This window comes from Tympanuchus pallidicinctus, unplaced genomic scaffold (genome assembly GCF_026119805.1).
Source record: "Tympanuchus pallidicinctus isolate F22 unplaced genomic scaffold, pur_lepc_1.0 scaffold1, whole genome shotgun sequence".
NCBI classification, from domain to species: Eukaryota; Metazoa; Chordata; class Aves; order Galliformes; family Phasianidae; genus Tympanuchus; species Tympanuchus pallidicinctus.
Window position 1 is genome coordinate 6,245,353 of NW_026294618.1, and position 26,709 is coordinate 6,272,061.

The window sequence follows — 26,709 nt, forward strand, 5'->3', positions numbered from 1 at the left end:
GGTCCCGCTGAGCAGGGACACGCACAGCTCCATCAGCGCTCGGAGCCCACCCAGCCTGACCTTGGCTGTCTGCAGGGATGTCACCGTCTCTCTGTACAACCCAATGGATGTGGAGAGCCATGCTGCTGTGCTAATGTGCAGTGCTCCCTTTCTTCATTGATTGGTGAGCCCCAGATGGGCTGGGAGTCACTTTGCCAATGGTTTGTGTGCTGCTTGAGAACACTGACAGCAGCCAAGCCACTGCCGTGAGTTTGGTTAACAGCTGTGCAGTGCTGCCCTTTAAAAATGTTTTGTACTTTCAGTTTTCTTATTCGTGTTCCTGAAACTGAGCGTGCAGTGGGTCAGTTTCCTTGCTCTGCTTTAGGCTGCTGTGGCCGTCCAGGCAAAAAAAGTTCACATTCTCATTTCCACATTGGGAAATTTGAGAAATGTTGGCTTGAAAAATTACTCGGGTTGGTTTTTTTTCCTCCTGTCTTTCCTTGGTTTGCTTTTCCTTGGTTAATATATGTGGTGCTCTACTGCAGTGTGATATTATGAAGTAATATTTGGGCACCTCGACATTAATGTGCTGGAGCAGATTCAAAGAAGGGCAGCAAGGCTTGTGAAGAACTTGGAGAATATGGCCTACGAGGAGAGACTGAAGGAGCTGAGGCTGTTCAGTCTAGGGAAAAGGAGGCTGAGGGGAGACCTGATTGCTCTCTTCCAGTATCTGAAAGGTGCTTACAGCAGAGCGGGGCTGGTCTCTTCTCACTGGTGACAGGATGAGGGGAAATGGCCTCAAGTTGTGCCAGGGTCAGTTTAGGTTGGATATCAGGAAACACTTCTTTACAGAAAGGGCTGTTAAGCACTGCAATAGGCTGCCCAGGAAGGTGGTTGAGTCACATCCCTGGATGTGTTTAAAATCCATTTGTTTGTGGTGCTCAGGGACGTGATTGAGCAGATGGTTGTTGGACTTGGGTAGTATGGTTGGGTTGTGGTTGGACTTGATGATCTTTAAGGTCTTTTCCAACCTGAGCGATTCTATGATTCTATAAAGTGCACTCAAAGGAATGAAGGTAACCCAGAAGCATCTGTTTGAGGCCGTTGCTTTCTGTGTTTCCAAAGGATACTTTAGATTAGTGCAGAGTTTGGGTAAAAGGGTGTTACTGACCAGTAGCTAGTGAAGATGGAAAGCATTAACCACTGTAGGGCAGTAACAGCAGTAATCTCTCATCAGAACAAGTACTGTTAGTGAGGCTGGCTGTGGTCTGTGCTGCACTTTCTCCAAAGGTATTTGCCAGATTGCCCAATTCACCTTGTGATTCCAGTGTCATTCTTCTGTGCCTTGCAGTCCTGCTGTGCTTTCCTCTGCAGCTCCCAGAGGTAGTGTCCCAGGCTGCTTTTGCCTTGACTGTACCATCCTGTTGCTTAAATCTTACTTGGGATTCTGCTGCTTTTCTTGCAGAGGGTTCTTGTCTTCATTTTGCAGATCTGTGAGAGCCCTATGAGCCCCCAGCCTGACTTGCTCATTACAGTCCTGTGTTGTTGGGAATGCAGATGCTGTGGTAGCAGGAGACGCTCAGGATAGCCCCCAGCTCCTGCTTCCTTGCAGCAGGCTGCTGCTCCTCTTGCAGGCAGTTTGGAAGGGCAAACTTCTGCTGTCTGTGAGCTTTCTCATTCATCACGTTATTTATCAGTACTAACATGAATAACAACGGTGAACGGTATAGAAAACTTACCTAGAAGCTGTGATGCAAAAAGAAGGGCTTTTGTGGCATCACTGGTAAAACACAGGCGTTTTCAGTCAGCCTATATACACTGTGCACTCAGTACCACAGGGTGGCATTAAGAGTGGCAGCTTCCAATTCCTCGTAATCAGGATCCTTCAGGGAGGAGCTTCGTGCTTCCACTCATCTGCTAGCTGCTCTTCTTACAAGCTTTTTATTTCTCAAAGAAGGCTCTTTGCGTATCATTTCCCTTTAAAACTCCTTTTAAAAGGGAAGGGAACTCCCTTAGCACAGCTGTGGGCAGTCTGTAGGGTCGATGCTGCCATTGCAGTTGCACAACAGTTTGTTGTGTTAGGTAGAAGAGTTTTCCAGTTGGCAGAGTTCTCAGAGTTGCCCCCTGAGCACAGCTTGCTTCTCTTAGCATTATCACTGCTGCTTTTAACTTTGTGCTTTCAGGATTATTTGGTGATAAGGACTCAAATTTGTAACGCTTATGCTGAGTTATATTTTATGGTTTTTCTCTCAGTGCCAAAGAGAAATCGTGATTGTAAGGTGTACATTTGGTTTAGTGTTTAAATAGGTTCCTACTGATAACCTGTGGCTAGGCTTAGCTTCGTGGCTCTCTTGCAGTCATGTGGGCTTTCAAGGCTCACCGAAAGGAATGGAAGTGTTTGAACCTCTCAGCTGTGCTAAAGCAATGCACATATGTAATAAAATGTGCCAATGAACCTTATAGGTAAACTTAATTTGGAAGATACAGGAAGGGGCTTTGTGATGTGCTATCTGTTGGGGAGCTTTTGCTGGCCAACTTATGTATTTAAAAATGAATGGAGTTGCAATCAATACCCACTTGTATCTCAGTTTTTAATAGTTTTGAGTATATAAAGTAGGTATTATTAAACACTTAAAAAGTTATTAAAGGAAAACATTTTTGTTCTTGGTCCCTGTGCCCAACTTTTGTGCATCCTTCCCTTTTTGAAGGGTGCTTATAAACAGGAAGGGGAACGGTTGTTTATGAGGGTGAATAGTGATAGGACAAGGGGGAATGGTTTTAAAGTGAGACAGGGGGGTTTAGGTTGGATCTTAGGAGGAAGTTTTTCCCCCAGAGGGTGGTGAGGCACTGGAACAGGTTGCCCAAGGAGGCTGTGGATGCCCCATCCCTGCAGGCATTCAAGGCCAGGCTGGATGTGGCTCTGGGCAGCCTGGGCTGCTGGTTGGCGACCTGCACACAGCAGGGGAGTTGAAACGAGATCATCATTGTGGTCCTTTTGAACCCTGGCCATTCTGTGATTCTTCCCCTAACTTCTGATTAGGGGAGCTGATCTGACTGTATGCTGTGTACTGAAGCACGCAGTGCTGTCCTTAATAGCTTGTGGGTTTCCTGTTCGGCATGCTTAACATTTCCCTCTCTTCTGAAACTCTGTATGCAGATGTGCATCCCTGATGTATCAAGTGGTGCCATTCCCTTACAGCTTACTTATCTTCTATGACTTCGAGAACATCAGCTGCAGAGCTTCTCTGTCGCTCTGTGTCACTGCCTTTCCCTGCTCTGGCATTGCCCCAACAGATCCTGAGGGCACAGATTTGTTGCTGTTCCAGGCAGTGCGCAAATAGTTACAGTGCAGGCACTGAAACATTGCTGTGCTGAAGTGTTGTAGCCATCCAGGTAGACTGGAGATGGACCTGAGTGTAGATGGAGTGGGGCAGTGGGCCTGTCTTAGCGCTGCTTTTGGTTCCAAACTGCTTGATTGCCCATTAACTGAAGGGAAAGATACTGTATCTTATCTGTGTGCTTTGTGCTCAGTCTTCTTTAGAAGCAGCTCCTGAATCACTGTATTCAAGTAAAATTAACAAACACACACAGGGGAAAGAGTGATCTCTGAATGAGTGGTCAGGCACTGGAGTGGGCTGCTCAGGGAGGTGGTGGAGTCACCGAGCCTGGAGGTGTTCAAGGAGCGTTTGGACGTTGTGTTGAGGGACATGGTTTAGTGAGAGCAGTTGGTGATGGGTGGATGGTTGGACAGGATGATCTTGTAGGTCGTTTCCACCTTTTCCAACCTTGGTGACTCTCTGATTCTGCTCTTCTCAACTGCTATCCCTTATGGCTTGTGAAGATCTTAAGCAAGCATTTGAGCTTTGTTGGGGATCCGTGGTACCAGGACGTGTGTGTGGTTCTTCATGGATGCTCTGTTCGTTGATGTAGATTTTGAGGTAACATATCAAAGTGTTCTTAATACTTCCGTGCACCGTTATTTATGCGTTAATGAATTCCATTCAGGGTTGGGAACTGAGTTTGAAATTGTAGTTGAACTAGAAGAATGATCAGAAGTGTGTAAAATATGCTTTAAAGAAGGTGATGGGGGTCTGTTAGCGTGAGTGGCTGTTCTTTTTCTCTCCTTGAGTTTCCATTGAATGGTTTGGGTTGGAAGGGACCTTAAACCTGTTAAATACGTGCCCCTGAAATAACTTCTAGAGCTCTTCTTTTTTTCCTGGTAAGATGTATGGTGAAGTAAATAATCATAATATGAATCATAGAATGGCCTGGGTTGCAAAGGCCCACAGTGCTCATCCAGTTCCAACCCCCTGCTGTGTGCAGGTCACCAACCAGCAGCCCAGGCTGCCCAGAGCCACATCCAGCCTGGCCTTGAATGCCTGCAGGGATGGGGCATCACAGCCTCCTTGGGCAACCTGTGCCCAGCTTTTTGGGGAGGGCTTTTAGGGGAGGACTTTTGATCTCTTACACGCATTCGTGTTTGACTGCTGATGAGAGGGAGATCAGAGTTTGAACCATATGAGAATGGGAAGTGAAGAGAGGAGCAAGGAAGTGGGACAGCAGCATTATCACGTTTAAGATAAGACTTTAAGATCCAGAGCCACATCCAATTTAAGACTTTTAAGATAAAATAAACTGTTGAAAATCACTGACATGGAATGAAAATGGGAACCGTGGAAGTTTAGAAGCTGAAATAAATGAACACGAGGATGCTAAGCAAACTTAAATTTAATCTTTCATAAATGAACTTGTATTTGTGTTCTGGGTAGCTGATGGGGCTGAAGCATTTGGTCATAAACAGTGCCTGATAGTGGTTATCAGATCTTCAAGTTATCAGAGCTTCCTTTGGAGGGTGTCACGGGTGGAATTGCAAAATAAAAACAAATGGAGTATCTAAAAACCAACCCCAAAACAAGGGGAAAAAAGCAACGCATCCCTTCAGTAGCTCAGAAGCTGATTTATTTAGTCCCTAAATTAAAGTAATTAGGAAGCAGTGAGGCAACAGCTGAAGTTGCAGATACAGAACCAGGATGACAGCATTTCAGGCTGTGATTTATTACATGGCAGGAGATGCCCGTGGTGATGCTTGGGGAAGAACAGATGGTGTGATTTGGGACGGTGGCCGTGGTTGGGTCGGGAGCAAGGGCTGTGGCATTAGCTGAGTTGGCTCCATGGTCAGGCTCCTCCCACTGATAGAAACACAGAATCATAGACTGGCCTGGGTTGCAAAGGATCACAATGCTCATCCAGTTCCAACCCCCTGCTGTGTGCAGGTCACCAACCAGCAGCCCAGGCTGCCCAGAGCCACATCCAGCCTGGCCTTGAATGCCTGCAGGGATGGGGCATCCATAGAAAAGGCAATGCCATTTGTCTGGGCCGTTACCTACAGCTGATGAGCTCCAAGAAGAGCGAAACCTTGTAATATAGGTCCTGTAGTATTGGCCTGATGAGGTCCTTCTGTGCTTGAGCTGTGAGTGATCAAGAAGCACTGTGGTGCCATCACTGGCTGAGCCCATTGCAGCACGTCTAGGGGAGGAAAGCATTCTGGCTGTACCTTTTATTATGTCATTAGTTTTTTATCCAACCAGGCTTAAATAATGCTTGTATGTATTGTGGGCACGGGAGAGAATTTTCAAAGGTAAGGAAAAAGGGAGAAATGTGAAGAGCTGAATTATTCCATAGAATGTGGGAATGCTCCTTCCATCGCAGTATAAAATATAGCTTATATATATATATGTATATAAAGTAAAAATAATTGTCACTATTGTATCTCTTAGCATGCTTGACTTTAAGATGTGTAGAGCACAGTCAGCATCAATACCTCTGCTGGCTTCTCTGCTGGGTGGAAGGTGAACTCTTTGACAGCAATGTATTCATCTTACTGATCTCATATCTGCCTCCTTGAACAAAGTTACTGCATCTTGACATAAAGCAGAGCTGTACTGTGTTGAACCAGCACCATTCTTACGCTAAAGTCAGCACTGCTCTGCTGCTGCAGGGAGAATATTCTCTAGTTCATTGAGTTGGACTTGAATAGAGCACCTGCACGGCAAGAACCAATATGAAGACCAAAATGTGCAGAACGTCTTTGAGCTTGCAGCTTTCCATGCAGAGCAGAATCCTTGAAACTCTGGGAGCTGCCCAGCCAGAAGGATTGGCTGCAGATTCAACTGCATTTGATCGTAAAAGCCTTTAAGGAAAAAAATACATTGGATTGAACCTCATAGAATCCTTAAGATTGGAAGGGATCTCTGGAGGCCATCTAGTCTAACTTCCTCGTCGTCCTTTTTGCTAAGTGAAGCAGGAGCTATCATAATGCAAGTGTCCCCTCCAGATTGCTACAGGTAACAGAGCAGCTTGTTGAGGAGGAAATGCCAATGGAAGCTGTCCAGGATTTACTGTCCCATCACCATCACCTAGCAGGGTGGGTTATGTTGTCATACTGCTTTTCTGCTTTAAGGGAAAAGGGAACGTTTTGCAAGAACAGCTAAAGCGGATGCTCGTTGTGCAGCACATCTGGGTGTGAAATTCAGATCTTTATCACCTTTTAGGTTTTCCATGATGTTTAAAAGGCTGATGGCAGTGTAGGTGGTTTGTGTCCAAGCACGTTTCTGCAAACGCTGACATTTCAGCCTTTGGTTGAATTGAGTGTTATTTAAACTCATGAAATTAAGGCCTGTGTTGCTCTTTGTTCACCCATAGTGTAAGTTCTGAAAACTTGCTGGTCTCACTTAGCACCTGAAGCCATTTGCAGACCTCCAATTTCCTTTTTGTTTCATTTGTGTCTTCAGTATTTACTGTGGCCAGGACTTCTGTGTCTTTTTAGTAGCAAGAGGAAAAAATGAAACAGGTTTGTTTTATACAATAGGATAAAGATCTTTAATTGGGAAAGCATTGGGGCAGGGAAAGGGAAAGCAACACAAAACCAGACTAAATACGTTGTCTCACTGCAAAGCACACATCAGTATAGAGCAGAGATAAGAAAATGATCTCTTTACTGTACGAGTGAGGTTACATTCTTGGGCAGAAGTGAAATACAGCAGAGGGCTTAGAAATCAGCTCCTGGTGGTCCTTAGCAGGTTTCCTAGTCATACAGAGGAGCCGAATCGAAGACGGGACTCAGTGCTTCAGTTTTAACCCAGGCTTTTAAAGTGAAATTCAGCTTTTCAGGATAACGCGCTTAAAAATGTTCTTAATGTGTGATCTGTAACATTTGCAGGGTTTTGGCTTCTAGCTTTATGCAGATAGCAAGAAGCATTGCTTGTTTCAGTCGCTGGTTTTCAAGAGGTTGAAGTATCTTTCCTCTGCTTGCAATTGAGGCTTTGCTGTAAGTCCCTTCTAGGGACCCGGCTGTTTGTGGTTCTGCTGAGGCTCACAGTTCCTTCTGTACCTCTTTGTTCCAGCTTTACAAACAGGGTTTGTTGGTTGTTTTTTATTTTGGTGAGCGAGTGCAGGAGATGTAGCACAGAGGAACATTTTAAAGTGAACATGGTGGGCATGGGTTGACCATTGGACTTGATGATCTTGGAGGTCTTTTCAACTTGTTTGGTTCTGTGGTTGTTGAGCTCTTCACCTGCTGAATGTTTCAAGTGTTATGCTCCCTTGTGAAAGAGAGAAGATTATTTCTTCTTATTCATTATAGAAAATCATTCAGGTTGGAAAAGACCTCTAAGATCCCCAAGTCCAACCCATCCCACCGTGCCCACTGCCACGGTTCTGGAACACCTCCAGGTTTGGTGACCCCACCACCTCCCTGGGCAGCTGTGCCACTGCAGCACTGCTCTTTTGGAGAAGAAACGTTTCCTAATAACGAACCTGAACCTTCCCTGGCACAAGGTCCTGAGTTTCGATTGATCAGGCTGCATTCATGTGTTTCTGTTCTTATAGTGTGGAGAGGCTGGCTCGCGTACTCAGATCTCAGTTCAAGAGTGTCACTGAGCAGATGGATCACTCGTTGCTTGCACAGAGTACAGAGAGTAGTGGTAGATGCCCTAGAAGCCTGTACTGTGGTCAGCCTCAGCCTACTGGCTGTGAATTCTGTGATGGTGTTCTATAGCACTGGTAGATGAACGGCCTCTAAAAATCTCAAATCCTGGTACAAGCAAAATGATGAAGCCTCTATAGGGGAAGGGGCTGATGTCAGGGTGATATAATGACTTTGAATGTTCTGCATTGCAGCTTTAGGTTGGATGTTAGGGGGAGTTCTTTCCAGAGAGTGGTGAGGTGCTGGAACAGCTGCCCAGAGAGGCTGTGATGCCCCGTCCATCCCTGGAGGTGTTCAAGGCCAGGTTGGATGGGGCCCTGGGCAGCCTGGGCTGCTATGAAATGTGGAGGTTGGTGGCCCTGCGTGTGGCAGGGGGTTGGAGCTTCATGATCCTTGAGGTCCCTTCCAACCCAGGCCATTCTGTGATTCTGTGCAGCTGTGACATGAGGACCGGTCCCAGCACTGCAGGAAACTGCAGATGGGAGCAGGTTGTTGGGAGCTGGGAGGAGGGACATGTGCTCAAAGCCCAAGGCCAGCAGTTGTCCTGTCAGCCTGGTGGGTCTCTGTGTTGCAGAAAATGCAGTGGTATCGTGCCTTGTGTCTTGATAAAATGGTGTCTATTAAAGCTATTTAGAAGACCAAGTAATTAACCCAACCCATGGGGTCCATCTGTTGTGGAATTTAGAGAGGTGCTGGCATTTGAAATAAAGCTGCTGGCTGGTAGAGCAGCTGGCATTCTTCAAGATGGCATGCCTATGGAGATAAAGGGAATGTTAGCACTGAAAAATAGCTCCTAAGCTTGGGGCAGCGTTTGAGGATAGCAAGAAGGACGTTGGTTCCAAGTCTACGATTGTCTGAAGTAGGAAACAAAGTGTATTTCCAGATAGAACCATGCAGTTATTTTCGTTTTATGAACTGCTCAGTTTAAAGGTCTTGGTGGCTTCCAGGATGAATGCATGTTGGGTTCTTTATCAGAGAATAATTAACAGAGAGTGGAGGACTGCTGAGGGATGCTGTTAATCAGAGCACATGTTAAGTGCCAAGACACAGCTTCTTTTTCTTGGGTGACATTTAAGCCTAATGAAATCTGTCTTGCCATTGTGCTGCGTGACGATGAGCCGGCCAGCTCCCTTGGAGTTGGTTTCTGATGAAGTGTAGAATGATTGTTAGGTATTTTCTTGTTGTTTTGTTGTTTGTTGGTTGGTTTCATTGTTTAAGTCGTTTAAAAAACATGTTTAATTAGTTGGTGAATAACAACAGAATAATACAACTTTACACTGATGTTGAATTTAGTTGCTTATTGTTGTGCTGCGGTCAATGGAGATTCAGTAGTTGTCCTTTGAGACTCCCTTATGAAGTAAGCTATAGAAAGTACTGCATTGTCCTGTGGCTCCTCAGCTCAGGATATGAGTCCCACTATTTCTATGCCACTTCTTTCATTGTTTCCCTAAGACAAAAAGGGCAGTTTGTTTCAAAGTTGGGTGATATTCTTACAACTTTTGTTTCAAGACAACTCCTTGCTTCACCCCAACATCGTGCTTGTAAGGATCTCTGAGTTTTACAAACATAAGCTTAGAAACTGAAATGTCAGAATTACTGTTTCCTATAGTATCACAGCTTGAAGAGGCATTGCACTGTCTCTGCTATGGAATGCTGTAGATATGAGGAAATGCCTGTTTTTCTCTACTCTTAATCACAAAATATCCCAAATTGGAAGGGACCCATAAGGTTCATCGAGTCCAACTCTTGGCTCTTCTTTTCATTTTCCAAATCTAACCAAACTATTTTGGTTGATGAATATAATGATATTGTTCACGTTAAGTTGCTCTTGTAACAGGAATTCTGGCGCAGACACTCATTGCCATTTTTGTCTTCAGAATGATTGAGGAGAGTGGGAAGAGGAGGAGGACAATGGCGGAGAAGAGACAGCTGTTCATGGAAATGAGTAAGTAGGAGAATGGAAGGTAACATCATTTATTCTTTACACAGAGCTTTGTTTTTAGGATTTCACCCAATCATTTACATCTGGTTTCCTCAAGACCATTGCCTGAGCTGGTGAAAAGCATCCTGGGTGCTGGTCAGGAGGAGAGTGCAGGAGATGGGTAACAGTGCCTGAGGAGCCGTGCAGTGCTACACTTCTACACTTTGCCAAGCTCCTTTTAAAAGGAGCATTCATGTTTCCCATATATTGGGACTTCTGAAGTTTGTAGACAGCTTGTAAAATAAATAAAGTCGGAAAGGGCGTATTTCACCTTAAGGTGCATCGTGATGCCCAAAGAGAGCCTGTAATTGTTAGTATAAATCAAGTGCCTGTCTGGAGGTAATCTCATTTAAAGAATGACACATGGCCTTTTAAAAAGATGTGAGCAGTTAGAAATAAAAGATTGTGTGTGTGTGTGTGTTTGTGTGTGTTTGCATGTCTTCGTGTTACTTTACTTTCCTACTAAAACACAGGACTGAATGAAACTCCTTGCGTTAGGCCAGCACATCCTATAATCCAGAATTTAGGTTGGTGAATGCCTTTCTTAAACAGATAATATACCAGTGCTAATGTTTTGCTGGAGGATTTCCAGAGCATCATTCTGAGTGTGGTTATAAGCATCTTGTCATTTCAAGAACGGTTTCGTTCCTGGCCAATTTATAACTGCTCCCTTTCATGTGAGAGCTGTCTGGGTTGTATTCCTCCCTGCCCTCCAGCTTGGTTTATGTCTGAGGTTATAGTGAGATCCCTTTCTGTGTGCTCAGCACATGGCACAAGCCAACACCTGCACTCTCCAGCCTACACACCTCATCTCTTTCTGTGCCTCTGCTCTGCTTAAGCAAAGGTGGTTGCACTGGCGCATGAAATCCCAAATTGAATCTCGTTTGGATCTTGTGAAATGACAGTAGTGCTTCTCCATTAGAAGAGCTTTGTCTGATACATCAGAGTACTACACGTGTCTTGTATCTCCAGTAATCACCTGGTGATCATTTGGTACAGCTAGGCTTCTACAGGTAACTGGCATCTCATCAGTAACTGTGTGCAACCATACAGTTTCTCTTCAGTATCAATTTGATGAAGATTCTCAGAGTCACTTAATTCCTGCTTTAGTGCTCTAATTACCTTGCATATTGGTGATACCTTTAAAGCTACTTTAGCAAAAGATTTCTTCTGAAGCACGCATGTTTGATTATAGTGTTGTCTTCAAAGAGATCTGCTGGCAGTATTTGAATCTGCCACCCAAGGCAAGGGGAGCAGGAATCTACTTGCTTGTTTTTAGTTTTGGCTAAATTGCTAAAAAATACTTGCAATTCCTCTAATTATCTAACAGAATAGATAATTCTTCCATCATCTGGTTATAGAAGGTGTTCTATTGGGTTTTGCAGCTGTGGTTCATGGTGGTTTTTTTTCAGTGGAAGTACTGGTGTGTGGACTCCTTGAGCTGCTTTTCTCTCGAAGGCACTCTTAACACGTTGGTTGGCAGATTGAAGGTGTTCATCTGTCTCGAGAAAGACAGCATGTTTCCTTGTGAAGATGAATGCAGAGGTGTTCTTTCTAGGAGATCTTCATACCCAGATGTTCACTGGCATTTAGAGGATTCCTCTTAGGAGGCAGAAGTAGATTTTATGACTTTCATCCACACTGAACACACCACCCGAGGGTGTATTTGTAGATTTTGTATTATTTGTGGAGCTAGCAAGAAATCTGTGTAAGCTGTTCTAATTTCCTGACCTGCAGAATATATAAAGTCATAGAATCATTCAGGTTGGAGAAGACCTCTAAGATCACCCAGTCCAACCCCAGCCCACCCCACCATGCCCACTGCCCGCATCCCTCACTGCCACAACCCCATGTTCCTTGAACACCTCCAGGGATGCTGACCCCACCACCTCCCTGAGCAATTGTTTGAGTTGGAAGGGACCTTTAAAGGCCATTTGTTCCAACTCCCCTGCAGTGAACAGGGACACTTACGGCTTGATTGGGTGCTAAGAGCCCTGTTATAGGATGGCCTGGGTTGCAAAGGCCCACAGTGCTCTTCCAGTTCCAACCCCCTGCTGTGTGCAGGTCACCAACCAGCAGCCCAGGCTGCCCAGAGCCACATCCAGCCTGGCCCTGAATGCCTGCAGGGATGGGGCATCCACAGCCTCCTTGGGCAACCTGTTGCAGTGCTTCACCACGCTTAACATAAGAAAAGCTTTTTCCCTGTATCGATGCAAAATATCTCCTCTTTTAACTGGGAACCATTTCTCATTGTCTATCACAACCGACCCTGCTAAAGAGGTCTAAAAATGAGGTGCAGTGGCTGGTCCTTGGCTAGCCATACAAAAGGTTCTGATTGACAAAGTTTGAGAAGACTTATCATCTGTTCGAGTTGTTTTTCATGTGTTGGAAGGTAGACCTAAGCACTGTAATGGAGAATTTTGAAAGAATATTGCATAAAAAGCACAGAATGAGTTATTTTAGTCCAGCCTTGGATCTGAATACTTCAGCTTACATTATTTGTCCAGCTCATAAATCATTGAAGGGCTTGGATTGGAAGGGACTCAAGGATCACCTAGTTCCAACTTCCTGCCACAGGTAGGGTTGCCAACTGCTAAATCAGATACTTAATCTGAGATAAGTTTTCTAAAGATGGTACTGAGAAATAACATAGGAATGCTTGCTGTACCACACTGCCCAGCAGAATGCTCCCCAGGTTGGCTCATCTGGTGCCACTCCTGGGTGAGCTTTGGGGAGCTTCTCATTGGAGCCGAGGTCAGTGCTCTCACTGCTCTTAGGAAATGCTTTTCACCTCATGTTCTCTGGTTTCAAGACAGCCTACAGGTCTGTGTCAGTCTTAGCAAATGACGGCGTTATATTTGCAAATCTCTTACAAAACACCCAAAAGACAAAAAGACCAAACCGATCTGCCCGTCTCCTGTACTGATCAAATAAGGTGGCTTTTGAAATTTGCAGTTGTGAGTTGGTGAGCGAGGACTCAAAGGTTTGCAGATTGGTTTCTGAATTCAGAATGCTGCAGGAGGAAAAAAGTTATCACCTTTGAGCATGACCCCGATACAGCAGCCACGTGCCTTCTTCAGGAGGATGTGGGTTTGTTGCTTGTGGGGTTGTTTTTTGGTGTGTGTGCTTTTTTAGAGGTCTGCATTCTTTGAGTCAGTTTTCCCTGTTCCTCAGTCCGGTCTTCATGGAGGCAGTGACATTGCAGAAGTCTGAAAGATTGCACAGATGTTACTTTTGTGCACTCCTGTGAGAACATGGGAGGTGCAGGATCCATGTGCACCCACTGCTGTGCAGCCAGATTGTTCACACTCCTCCTTAGAACTCCACTGATTACAGCCACAAGTGCTGTTGAAATGTGAGCCAGTTAAGACATTTCTGGTTATGATTAATGAAATTTGCAAGGCCTGGACCAGTTGTTGGCTTCTTCCAGATCTGAAATGATCGATACCGGACTTAAGAGCGGTGTCATGTATCATCCCCACATCATTTATCATCTCATCTGATCAGCCCAGGAGATGCTCAGATCTGTTTGGCCTTTGGCAGAGGATTAATACAAGTTTCAGGGATTGCCCAGGTTTGTAATGTTCAAAGTAATTGCAGTGCTGGCAGGAGCTGGTGGATGTGGTGCAGACGGGTGACAGATAACAGCGTTTACATGATGTGGGATTGGTTGAAGGTACAATAAAAGTTTTAAGCATCTTGAAGTGGGAGGTGTTGGTGAGGTTGGGCTTCTCTCCTCTGTACTTTTTCTTCTGCTTTTTACCTGGTGTAGATCTGCTTGGGAGAAGGAAAGCATGCTCCTGGGGGGGGATTGGTGGGGGTAGCAGTGCAGACTGTGGTAGGAGCATCACCCTCCTTTTTTTCTGTCTTTTGTGCACCCACCACCCAACAGCAGCGAGCTCCTCTTTGTACACACTTGCAACTCAATCCAATTCTTGTTTCCATTTTGGGATTTCAGAGTTCTCATGTCAGTCTGACGCTTCCATCAGTCTGTAATACACTGCTCCCATTTCCTCATCTTGGTCATTGTCCCATAACAGGGATGATGCGTGTGAAGAAACAGTCAGCATCACTTGTGAAGTAAACAAATAAGCTGAGTGTCGTAGGGGCAAGAAAAAACACAAACTTCTTTTTTATTCACAGGAGCCCAGAACTTTGATGTCATCAGACTTTCAACGTATCGGACAGCCTGCAAGCTGCGCTTTGTGCAGAAGCGATGTAACCGTAAGTTGTAATCACTCTTTGTCAATTTCTCATGCAAATATTCTACCCATGTGAATTTTAAATATAGCAGGAATAATCAACAATAATAAACAATACTTAAAATTAAGGATCATTAAAGGGGCAGTGATTTTTGACCGGTATTTATAGTGTCTTCAGTTTTAGTTTCTAATGCTTAAAGGAAAACCTGAAGTACCTGGGCCAGACTGACATACTTCAGTGCAGCCAGCCCCGGACTGTTTTGTCTCCTTTCCACCATGGTGGAACAGAAGCCAGCAGACAGCTGGATGCAGCTGTGAGCTTGGTGATGATCACCAGCACAGAGGTGTCTGCATTTCACAGAATCACAGAATTGCAGGGGTTGGAAGGGACCTCCAGAGATCATCGAGTCCAACCCCCCTGCCAAAGCAGGTTCCCTACAGCAGGTCGCACAGGTCGGCATCCAGGCAGGTCTTGAACATCTCCAGAGAAGGAGATTCCACCACCTCCCTGGGCAGCCTGTTCCAGTGGAACACCATCATGGCGTATATATAGCAACCACAGAGAGCACTTGAAGTTTATGCCACGCTACTCACTGTATGTTTTCTTATTCTCTTCCATTGCCTTCCATGTTAAATAGTTCATCAAAGTAAGGATGAACCCAAGGGTTCTGTTTCCTTTATTAAACTGGACCAAACAAAATGCTTGGTAGACTATTGGAGCAGCTGCCTCCTACCAGTGATGAAACTGGTGTGGGAGAGAACAGGAGAGCAGCTGAGGAGTCCTGCAGATGTTTGCAGATGCAAACTGCAGCTCCACACGTTCTTCATGCCTTAGGAAAAGTGGTATGCTTTTCCTAAATGAAAAACACTAACCATGCTTTTGAATTAAAAAGGTCTCTTAATCAGTAGCAAGGTATCAAGATCTGCTAATTATAGTGCCATACACACTTGGGGCCTAACTCACCGGTGCCATACATATGCCTTGAGTAACCTTTCATTTACATATATGCATAAACCAGAGTGCTCTTGTGATCTTTGTCTGCACCAGGCGGTGATCCAGGGTGTGTGTTTGGTGTGAATTGGTGGTTTGGACCAATGGATTCCTGCTGGTCCTCAGATGTCTTACCCACTGCCCTGCATGCTTTTCAAACAATGAAACATTGTCAAACATTGTTTAATGCGGTTCTACAGATCACTTAGTGTGGTTATGGCACACTTTCACTGCGTTGTTAACAGTTAGATACCTGAACAGATAGAGTGGGATAATTTAGGGACAGTTTGGAGTTCAAGACGTATGTTTATGAAGTATTTTTCTCTTGGCACCAGCTGGAAGCAGTCACAGTTTAACTGGAACATCAAGTTCCTTTTCTAGCACTGAGCTTTTAGTTAGTACAGGGATGTTCAACATTACAAACTGGTTACTGTAGTGGATGTTGAATGTGGCTGATGTCTTTCTCAGAAGAAAATACATAATTTGGCTACAGCACTAGGTGATGGTGGAGGAGCACGTTTCTCCTTTATGTGGCTTTGCTCTCCTTTGAGGGGCAGAATAAAAGGCCCACGGGGACTCAGGGCACTGCTGTTGCTTTCGAGTAGCTGGTGTGAGCTGAGTATGAGTATCAAGACTCCGTTTCTCACTTTGAAGATGAGTAAGTAGTGGTTGACTCCAAAATAAAAACTAGTGTCATATTCGGATGTAATGCCTTAGATGTAAGATTGTGTGCATTACAGAATAGAAGTGAATTTATTTTTTTTTCCCTTTATTTTTAGTTCATCTTGTTGATATCTGGAATATGATTGAAGCCTTCCGAGATAATGGCCTTAACACTTTGGATCATAACACAGAGATCAACGTGTCTCGACTAGAAACAATCATTTCATCCATCTACTACCAGCTCAACAAACGCCTTCCTTCTACTCACCAAATCAGTGTAGAGCAATCCATCAGCCTTCTCCTCAACTTCATGATAGCAGCGTATGACAGGCTAGTAACTCTTCTAGCTGTACTCCTAAACTACTTTTCTCTTTCAGTTAGGTGAATGCCGCCAGCAACTGCATGAGTCTCTGGCAAAGTGTCTGCATGCCATTTCTCATTTTGTGGAATTGTGTGTTGCACAAACACTTCATATCATGGTAGTGCCTGCAGAGATTTACAGATCTACACTGCCACAGCAGCAAAGCTTTTTGTTAAAAATTGCTTTCTTGAGAAAGGTGAGCGAATGCCTTCTGGAAATTGCAGCCTGCTGTGAGCTGCGTGTCTGAACTGAAGTGTTCTGCAGGCTGTGATAGGGCATAATGTTAAACTCGTGATGCTGTAGCAATGTTTTAAAAAGTGAAAGGTTTTTTTGTTGACTCTTGATCAATGAGACCGTTTTACAAGGCTGCCTTGTTTCAATGTTCAGCTCGGATTGTATTATAACACACTGTGACCACATAAAGTCTAATTCTCATTTGTTGACTGGGAGAAGTTTGTTTTCCTGTTCAGAATACTGCCAGGCACTCCCTTGGGTCCGGCTTTAATAAGTTTCCCTCACAGCCTCTTTCATCAGGGGTTAATCTGCTGATCTCAAGTAAAGTTACCTCTGGGTTCTCTGAGTAGTAAATGGAAATCTTTCTCTGTTGTTAATGAGTTCTTTTTTCTTATCTTTCTCACAGTCAGTTGTTATCTGTTTTGTTTCTTCTGCTTTTGCCTTCTCTCTGAGCAGCAGAAAACTGCCTGTGGCCAGGATGTTGACACAGAGATGAAGGAGTTTTACCTACAGCAGCCGGGACCACTATGCCAAATAGTTGTTGTGCCTGTAATGTCCAAGTTTTAATCATTCTTAATTCCTCTTCTTAAGGTCACCAAAGAGCAGCTAGAATTATCCTCCCTAAAGGTCCAGAACAATCCCAGTCTCACTCAGGACAGTTAAAAACAGTGCAGGGCTCATAGTGGCAATACTGCTATGACATCAGAATCAAACCTTTATATTTTTCTGTTTAGTGTGATATGATATTGATTGTGAGAGTTGTTGTAAAGGGTAACCGATGAGTTTCCTTGTTCTGAGTCAGGTCACACTAGAAAATGTAGAATTTAAAATAGATGTGGTTATGTTCTGGGGGACTGGCTCAAAAGGTTGAGGCTTTAGTTAGAGATGTTTGTCTCCCTCTGCCCCAGACCTGCAAATTCCACCTCTTGTCTGCAGCACAAGCAGCCTGCTTGCTCCCAGCACAACACAGCAGTTTCTGTTGAGCTTCCTCTATCTGTCACATGGTGTTGAGAGAGAAGCTGTGATGCTGCACTGTGTTGTGCCACGGGAAAGCCAAGAATGAGAGGAGAGCTAGGCTCACACTCAGCTCATCCCTGAGACTTGTAGAATAGCACTGGTTGTGGTGCACAACTGGTGGTTCATACAGTGTACAGTAGTGAGTTGGGAGTAGGAGTAGCTGTGTTATGATATTCTTTGCTGCTCTCTCCCATGAAGCTCTGCCTGTGGGTGTTTGGCAGTGGTGGTGGCTCATTCCAGAGCCTGTATTTCTTGGTAGCCTTCTCCAGCTTTCTGAAATCCCTGACCCACGATTGGTACCACACAATGATGGTCCATTCTTTCTGATTTCACCTTTTCTAGAAATGCATTTGATTTAGCAACAGGTTTAGTTGCTTCAACTTCCTTTTTTGTTTTCATATTGTAATAGCAGCACGCAGTAAGGAGGAGGGAGAGGATGACCAGCAGTCATGTGAGGAGATGAGCTGGCAAGCAGTGTGATCAGGAAAGACCCTATAGTTGGCAAAGCTGGAAGGAGCTCTCGGAGTATTGGGAAGTGCCCACAGAGCAGCACTATGAGGAAAGCTGTGATGGCTTTTTTGGGAAATTGATATGACCTGGTCTGGTATTAAACATGGAGGCTGGCAGCCCTGTCTGTGGCAGGGCGGTTGGAGCTTGATGATCCTTGAGGTCTTGTCCAACCCAAGCCATTCTATGGTTCTATAACTGAGTGTCTTTGTGAACTAACCGCCTCATACTGCATACAGAATGGGGAATAAGAAGGAGGAGTTGCAGGTCTGAAATCATAGAATAGCCTGTGTTTGAATGGACCCCCAATGATCATAGAGTCCAACTCCTGGCTCTGCACAGGATCACCCAAACCCTATGGCTGAGAACAGTGTCCAAGCACTCCTTGAGCACTCCTTGAGTAGTACTGCCTTTGCCCTGCTGGTCACACTCTGTGCAATGCACCCCAGAGTCCCATTGGTCTTCTTGGCCATTAGGGCATGCATCTGGCTCCTAGTCAACTTTTGGTCAACTGTTGGCCTACTGTTGGTCAACCAGAACCCTGTTGGCCTTTGTGGCCACAAGGGCGCGCTGCTGGCTCATGATCACCTTATTGGCCATCAGCACATCCAGGTCCTTCTCTGTCCACAGGCTCCATCTGTTTTAAACAAGTCCCACAGACTTATTCCTATCCTTCAAACTCATGAGTGTCACAGAAGTTTCAAAATTGTACCGAAAGTTCTGTCCTTTTTCCTTTTGGTAGGGAATTCAGCAGATGGAGTCACGTGGGACCAAAAATCAATGTAGATGTTGGCAATTTGCTTAACTATACCTCTGCACCAGATTGCAGGGGCAGGACTTTTTAATTTTATTTTCTTGATTAATAAACAGAATGTCAGCAGAAGCAGACCTATATCTGAAGGCACTATGAGATATCTTTCAAGGATAAGATTGTACCATGTGAGGAGACATGGATGGTTCCAGACACTTGTTCTTTCTTTCAATTAATTAAAAAATAATTCAGAGCCGAGAGAAGAATGGCTGTAACAGAGCAAATGGAAAGAAAGGTTGAGACTCTGCTTTAAAGAAGCTTGAAATAGTTATTGAGATTTGCTGAGACAAGCAGAGACCAAGGTTTGAAGAGAATGGATCTTTTCAGACTTCAGATTTCAGATGCAGTAAAGTCTTTCTTGTTGGGTTTTGGGTGTTGTTATTTCTGTGGTTTGGTGGTTTGGCATAGCAGGAGTGCCAACTTTTTCCTTTGAGGAAACTAAAAGACAGAAATGAAGTAGGATAACTGCTATCTTTACTGTTTTGTTAACTTTATAGCCTTTATACAGCTTAAAATAAAAATTTTGTCACTATTTTGGTGCCGCGAGGCAGAATTACTTTCAGTGGTTTTACTCCTTCCTAGCATTTTCCAAGTACTGGTCCTCCAGTATGGCACAGTGAATGTTCTCTGCCTTCTATCTTTATTGCTATGGAAGCTCATCCAGAAATTGGGAATCAGGGAGGCACAGTGTGTGCCTTTGACCAGGCTGGTGCAACTGGAATCTGTTGCCAGTATTTACTGCAGTGTGTTTCACTCAGCCTATCTTGGCCTGGTGACTTGCTTCCACCTAATTTCATCCTCTTCTGGTAACAGGGGTAACACACCTTGCTGTTTCTGCATACCATCGTGTGCTCAGTGTGCTTTCTCATGCTTTCCACGTGGGCAGGTTCGTTTTCTCTTGCCGATGTTAGACAACAATTCCCCATACATGCCATCAGTTTCAACTGTAATAAAAGACTGCTCATGTTATTCCTGTTCTGTGTGGTATATTCAGGATATTAGCACTGGTATAATGTTACAGTAAGTAGCTGTGCTCGATCTGAGTTGTTAACAGTTATGTATTCCCTACCTACAACCTCAGTGTTTGTGTTCCTTCTCACTCTACAGCAATTACTCACCATGTACTTTTTTCCACAGCGAGGGCCATGGGAAGCTGACGGTGTTTTCAGTGAAAGCGATGTTAGCAACAATGTGTGGTGGCAAAATACTGGACAAACTAAGATGTAAGTATTTCCAATCAAAATCACAACAATTTTTGTCCTTCTTTTTATTTTGTTTGTGTGGTGAATGGGCAGCGTTGTCACATTCATGGTTTTTTTGTAACACATGCCATCTGCTGGTCACACAACAAACGTACCAAGTGTGTTATGAACAGCTTTTCTGAGTCCATGTGTTTATTTTAAAATCTTTGGCACTTACATGTAATTCTTCCATCCTTCTCAGTGGCAAGCCATAGTGTGGTTTATGGGATTTTCTTTCCTTTTCTGTCCTGAAAAGATTGGAAGCAGGTCTTACTGCTAGTGCCAGATTTTGCTGTTCTGATGTCATCGGTTTTCATCTCCCCCCTAAATTCCCTTTATGAAAGTTATTTTGTGATAATTCATTCCTTCTGACCTCTGTGATTATTATTCACCCTAAATAATTCTTTTCACTTTTCCACAGCATTAAACTTCTAAAACGTGTTTTCTTTCAAAATGATACAAAATACCAGTGTGATCTATTAAACTACACAAACTTGGATCCCATTACCTCAGGGTTTTAAGAGGTTACAATAGATAAACAGTTTGATATAAACCTGGTACAGAAAAGGGGATCTATTTTTATGCATAAGTAGGACCACACCGAAACATGTCAAGCAAATGGTAAAAGGGCAGTTAACCATGGAATTAGATGGTAAAGGAATTGATGCTTTCAAACAAAGCCCAGACACCGTCCTGGAGGTTATGCTAGGCTACCAAGTGCTGAGTCAGAAGTGGCTGATTAAGATGTCTTCACCTGAAAGACACCTTATTTAATCGTCCTGCTTCACAAATGTGTCTTAAAACTTGATAGTTGTGCATTTCATGTTCTCTTCTCCACCCCAGCTTTTTTCCTAGCATACAAAACTTTCTTTTTGCTAATCATGTTGAGTCCTTTTTCCTTTAATATGGTAATTTTCTTTATGAAAATTCTTAACTGAGGTTCAGCTGAGGTTGAAGGAAGGGTTTTTGACTACTCTCACTGAATGCTGCTTTTTTATATCCTGGTTGTCATGTCTTTCCTTCTTTCTTGCACTTTATCAGCTGCCTTCCAATTTATATTGTACTGCTGGGATCTGTCCTCCAGTATCTGCACTCCCTGTTTTCTCTATGCACTATCTGCATAGAATCACAGAATGGCCTGGGTTGCAAAGGCCCACAGTGCTCATCCAGTTCCAACCCCCTGCTGTGTGCAGGGTCACCAACCAGCAGCCCAGGCTGCCCAGAGCCACATCCAGCCTGGCCTTGAATGCCTGCAGGGATGGGGCATCCACAGCCTCCTTGGGCAACCTGTTCCAGTGGCTTGAGCAAACACGGTTGGATAATTCCATGGTTGGAAATGGAGCTTTGTTTTCCAGAGAGCATGTGACCTCCATATTTGACATGTGTTCTGGGAAGCAGCACTTCTGCCTTCTTAAATTCAGCTTTAAACTCAGTTTCTTTCCTTATCCTTCTTGGTATATCACTAACGCTGTTTCCACCATGATTTTGGCTGCTTTTGATGGTGATGGCAGTACTAACTGTTGACCATTTGAAATCTCTGTAAAATGCTATCAGCCAACTGTGAGAAATGAATTTCTTTTATCCAGGAATTCAGAAAGAGGAGCAGAGCAAACCTTTGCTGGAAGGAATAGTTTTCGTTTCAACCAGGCAGTTCTCTAATGGGTTGATTGGTGGACTAATGGGTTGGTGGTTGGACTAGGTGATCTTAGTAATTTTTTTCTACCTTAGTGATGCTGTGATTTTAAAATCAGGCCATTGGCTTTTCAGACATGATAATGGGTCAACTTTTTTTGTGGAAGATGAGAGAAACTCGGAAGGGTGTGATGCAGGATAGCATGATCTTGTAAAGTTTCTTATGGAAGGAGAAAGGAAGTATTACTGCTACTGGAAAAAGATGAGTAGAGCTAGAATGCAAATCATAGTGTAGCTGAATTACTGTTGGTTACTTTTGTGAAAAACTTCTGAGGACCAAGGGAGGAGGTAAAAGAAAATGTACTGAAGTTTAGAAAGGGCCATATGGAGAACTCTGTCTCTGTCTCTCTCTCTCTTCTTTCTTGTTGCAAAAGACCTTAAAGATCATCAAGTCCAATTGCAACCTAACCATACTACCCTAACTAACAACCCTCTGCTAAATCATGTCCCCAAAACACATCCAGGGATGTGACTCAACCACCTTCCTGGGCAGCCTATTGCAGTGCTTAACAGCCCTTTCTGTAAAGAAGTGTTTCCTGATATCCAGCCTAAACCTTCCAGCACAACTTGAGGCCATTTCCTCTCATCCAGTCATCTGTCACCAGTGAGAAGACCAACCCTGCTTTCACTGTAAGCACCTTTCACCTGTAGGCCCGATGCACTTCTGGGCAAACTGGTAGTAATGAAGAATAGAATTAGTTGATTAATGGGTAAATAATTTCTTGGGCAGGGAGGAGGAATGGCTTTTGGAAGGAATGTCTTACAAAACTGTAGGAGTTCCTTAAAGTAGGGCAAAAAAAGTAGAAAAATGCAAAGGATTTCTGACCAACACAGAATTCTGGAGTTTCTAAGAGGGCTTCAAGTATCTTATGAAACAGATAAAAACATTAAAGTCTGAAAGGGATGAAAGGAAGATCTTTTCTATGTGTAAGACATTAGCTGAAGGGAGCCCAAAAAAGAGCAGTAAAAAGGTGGGTGAATAATGCTGGACTTGAGCTGTTTTTAACGTGTCATAAATGATCTGGAAAAATAGAATGGAAGATGGCAGTCTTTTATAAAGTAAATTGGTGCAGTAAAAGCCAAAATAGACTGTGAAGAGTTGTAGCATCATCTGGCAGTGCTGAGTAACTGTGAATGAAATGGTAGCTGAAGTTCAGTGTGAATTTATGTGCAGTGCTGTGTGCTGGAGGAGTGAGGTGTCATCCTAATGTCAGGCACAGAAAGGTGAGCTCAGGAAGTTGTTAGTGCTAAGACAGATCTTAGAGTTTCTCCTGGAGGATTGATGCTCTATCTAGTAGTAGTTAAAGTAGTGAAGTGTTGTGACCAAGAGGGAAGGACGTAAAGAACAAAACAGGAAGACTAAGGCATTGCATAAATCCATGGTATGTTTGTGCTTAGTATGAGCGCTGCTGTGGTACCTTGCACTCACTCTGCCTTTTCAGATCTGCTTCATCTTTCCTGAGAAGAACAGCAGTCACCAAAGTCAGAACAAACTTTCTGTACAAGGAGCAACTAGATGTAGAGCAGGAATCTTCAACCTGGATGGAAAGCAAAATGGTGGTGAAGGGACAGCGTTGTGTAAAATCATGAACAGCGTGTTTGTGCTGAATAGAAAACAGCTGCTCCGTTCCCCCTCCGAGACGAGGACTGAAGGCACTAAGTGAGCAGGCTGCCAGCTCAGCTGGACCGTGAGGCTTTGTGGAAATCCAGGAAGCTGTAAATATTTCTTTTTCTCATCTCAGAATTTGAGTTACAGTCACTTGGTCTCTGTATTTGCAGATACTTGCAGGCTTTCTTTCTTTCTTTCTTTTCGTTTTTTTTTTTCTAGACTGCACAGAGTCTGACAGTACATATGAATGGAGTTGTTCAATGATGCCACTTTGCTTTCAGTGGGAAAGATTATTTCCAGTGGCTGACACTCCTTGTGAAGGAGTTGCTTTACATGAAGTGCAAAGAAGGAGTTATAAGCTCAGCCTGTTGCTATGGGCTTAGCTTTTAGCATCACATTTTTTAAGCTAGAGAAATACCATATAAATATGATGAAGTCTGTGGATTTGAGTGACCTCATTTTGGCATTCAAGCAGATCCATAGTGAAGTAATTAGTGTTTCCTTCCATGTCCTTTCTGCAAGTAAATTGCAAACAGAACCTGACTTCAAACAAATTCCAACCTTGCTCATTTTAAGGGCCTGTATCCCAGTAGGATCAAAATGGACCCATGGAACAGTAGGACCAGAGAGCACCCACATGGACAGCACTGTGACCTGGGTTTGTTCCCCTCTCTGGATGACCATGATGAAGGCCTGTTAGTGGATATACCTGTGCCATATGGATGCCTGCAGTGAATGGCCATAGTCTATCCTGTGTCTGTTCTCTTACATTCTCTGGTGCACAGTCTGCACCAGCCAGACTTATGGCCTCTCCAATGCTAAGTTCTCAAATGCAAATCACTACATCTTCCTCAAAAAGCACCTTCCTCTGTGTCCTTCACAGCCTCCTTGTAGGTTTTGGGATACTGTTATTATGTCTTCCCAATATTTCAGTCTTTTTCAGAGTGAACAAGTGCTGTTTCCTCAGCCTGTCCTCACAGGATAAGTGCTCCAACCTGCTGGGCATCCTTGTAGCCCTCTACACTTCAGTATGTCCTTCACCTTCTGTGGTTCTCAGATATTCTGTGATTCTGTTGGTCTCAAAGCTGGACACAATGCCTGGAGGAGGTGTAACAAGTTTTGAGGGGTGGAAAAGAATCACTTCCCTCAATAGAGGGTGAGTTCCTGCTCATGCAGCTCAAGATGCTGTTGACCTTCCTTGCTGCTGTGCCATGCTGCTGGCTCATCTTCAACTTGGGACCCCACATTTCCCAAGGACATTTCCTGCAGATCTGTGCCAGCCAGCCAGTCCCCAGCCAGCATCGCATGCATTTTGGAATGTGCATTTGTCCTTTTTTTGTTTCATACAGTTCCTTTTGACCCATTTCTCCAGCTTGCCTGGGTCTCACTGGATGACAGCCCTTGCTTTTGGGGCTATCATAGAATTTCATGGAATCAGTAAGGTTGGAAAAGGCCTCTAAAATCACCAAGTCCATCCCTAACCCACCTCCAGCACACTCAATGACCATGTCCCTCAGTGCCACATCTCTGTGATTCTTGAATGCTTCTGGAGATGGTGACTCCACCGCCTGCCTGGGCAGCCTGTTCCAAAGCTTGACCTTTCCTTCAGAGAATGAATTTTTTCTAATATCCCAACTGAACTTCCCCTGCTGCAACTTGAGGCCATCACCTCTCATCCCATCACTGTGATCTGGGAGCAGAGGCCAACTCCCACCTCACCACAACCTCCTGTCAGGAGCTACAGAGAGCAGTGAGGTCTCCCCTGAGCCTCCTCTGCTCCAGGCTGACCCATCCCAGCTCCCTCAGCCACTCCTCATGACTCTTGTGTTCCAGATCCTTCACAGCTTCAGTTGCCTTTCTGTGGACGTGCTCCAGTGCCTCACTGTCTTTCTCATAGCGAGGAGCCCGAAACTGAGCACAGTACTTGAGGAGTGGTCTCACCAGAGCTGAGTACAGAGGGACAGTCAGCTCCCTGTGCTGCTGACTGCAATATTTCTGACACAAGCCAGGATGCCCTTAGTCTTTATGGCCACTTGGGCACCTGGAGCTCTCCAGCTTTGTACCTGCAAACCTGAGGACAGTGTACCCTGCTCTTCACTAGCAGAGATGTTGAGCAGGACAGAGCCCAGCACCAGTCCCCTTCTTGTTTATACCAGTCCCCTTGTTCTTGGCCCCCATGCAGCGTGACCCATTATCTACTGTCCTCTAAGACCAATCATCCAACTTGCTCCTTACCCACCTGCTTTTTCACCCCTTCAAGCTGTGATGTCCCAGTTTGAATGCTGGAAGAGCAAGCTGTGCTGGTCAGATGGGGTTTCTCCTTAGCAGATCCCTACCAACTGCTCCAGTCAAATTTGGGTGCTCAGAAATGTACTCCAAAAGAATTTTCTCCATTATTTTCCCAGGATCCAAACTGGGGCTGACTGGCTTGTATTTCCTAGGTTTGCTCTTTTTGCTTGATAATGTATTTTAGATTAAGACCAGGGAAAATCCCCTAAGAAGCACAAATTAATTTGTGTCTGTTACAGATTTATTTTCTTGGCTTTTAAACTAGTATTCATTAGTTTTTAAGAAATGTTATTCAAATTTGTACAATTAAATTTGTCGACTTTGAGGGAATTGAGGCACAGGAAAGTCTCCCAATCCACTCCTTAAAAAATGAGGGTGCCAGGGGTTTTGGTCTGTTTGGTTTTTTCCTTTGTTTTTAACTCATGCAGGGAAGTGGTTGGGTCTTCAGCTGAAACTGTAAAGCATCAGGCAAATGCCCAGTAGAAAATGCAGGCTGGTGGATTCTGGCAAAGATACAATCAGTTGAATGAAGGCTCTCAATGGAAATACTGGAAAGTTTTATTTGATGATCAGAGGGCTGGAGCAGCTCTCCTGTGAGGAAAAGCTGAGGGAACTGGGCTTGTTCAGCTTGGAGAAGAGAAGGATCCAGGGAGACCTCATTGTGGCCTTCCAATACTTGAAGGGAGCATAGAAACAGGAGGGGGAACGGCTGTTTGTGAGGGTGGATGGTGATAGGACAAGGGGGAATGGTTTTAAACTGAGACAGGGGGGTTTAGGTTGGATGTTAGGAGGAAGTTTTTCCCCCAGAGGGTGGTGAGGCACTGGCACAGGTTGCCCAAGGAGGCTGTGGATGCCCCATCCCTGCAGGCATTCAAGGCCAGGCTGGATGTGGCTCTGGGCAGCCTGGGCTGCTGGTTGGTGACCTGCACACAGCAGGGGGTTGGAACTGGATGAGCACTGTGGGCCTTTGCAACCCAGGCCATTTGGTGATTCTGTGATATGATAGGAGCTTTGTTCACAGTGCTCATCAAGTTCTACTCCATTTTACATTGGTATCTTTGGGATTGAGCAGGGGTTTTTTTTGTGTTCATTTTTTATTTTCTCTAGTAAAAAAAAAAAAGAAGGCACAGAAACATGTTTATAGTGTG

At 44.4% G+C, this 26,709-nt stretch overlaps 2 protein-coding genes across 14 annotated transcripts in view; one reads left to right on the forward strand and one right to left on the reverse strand.

Annotated features, from left to right (window-relative positions):
* Positions 1 to 26,709, reverse strand: part of OST4 (oligosaccharyltransferase complex subunit 4, non-catalytic) — a 223,238-nt gene that overhangs the window by 6,010 nt on the left and 190,519 nt on the right. The gene's annotated exons all lie outside the window — the stretch shown is intronic.
* DTNB (dystrobrevin beta) overlaps positions 1 to 26,709 on the forward strand; it is a 188,207-nt gene that overhangs the window by 649 nt on the left and 160,849 nt on the right. For all 13 annotated transcript variants that reach the window (XR_008208815.1, XR_008208844.1, XR_008208843.1 and 10 more), the window contains exons 3-6: positions 9,841 to 9,908; positions 14,088 to 14,168; positions 15,917 to 16,130; positions 19,868 to 19,953. Coding sequence is in view for 9 of the 13 variants with exons in the window: in XM_052692300.1 (XP_052548260.1) it covers positions 9,842 to 9,908; positions 14,088 to 14,168; positions 15,917 to 16,130; positions 19,868 to 19,953 (448 nt within the window). In the remaining 4 variants the exon portion in view is untranslated. The remainder of the gene's footprint in view (positions 1 to 9,840; positions 9,909 to 14,087; positions 14,169 to 15,916; positions 16,131 to 19,867; positions 19,954 to 26,709) is intronic.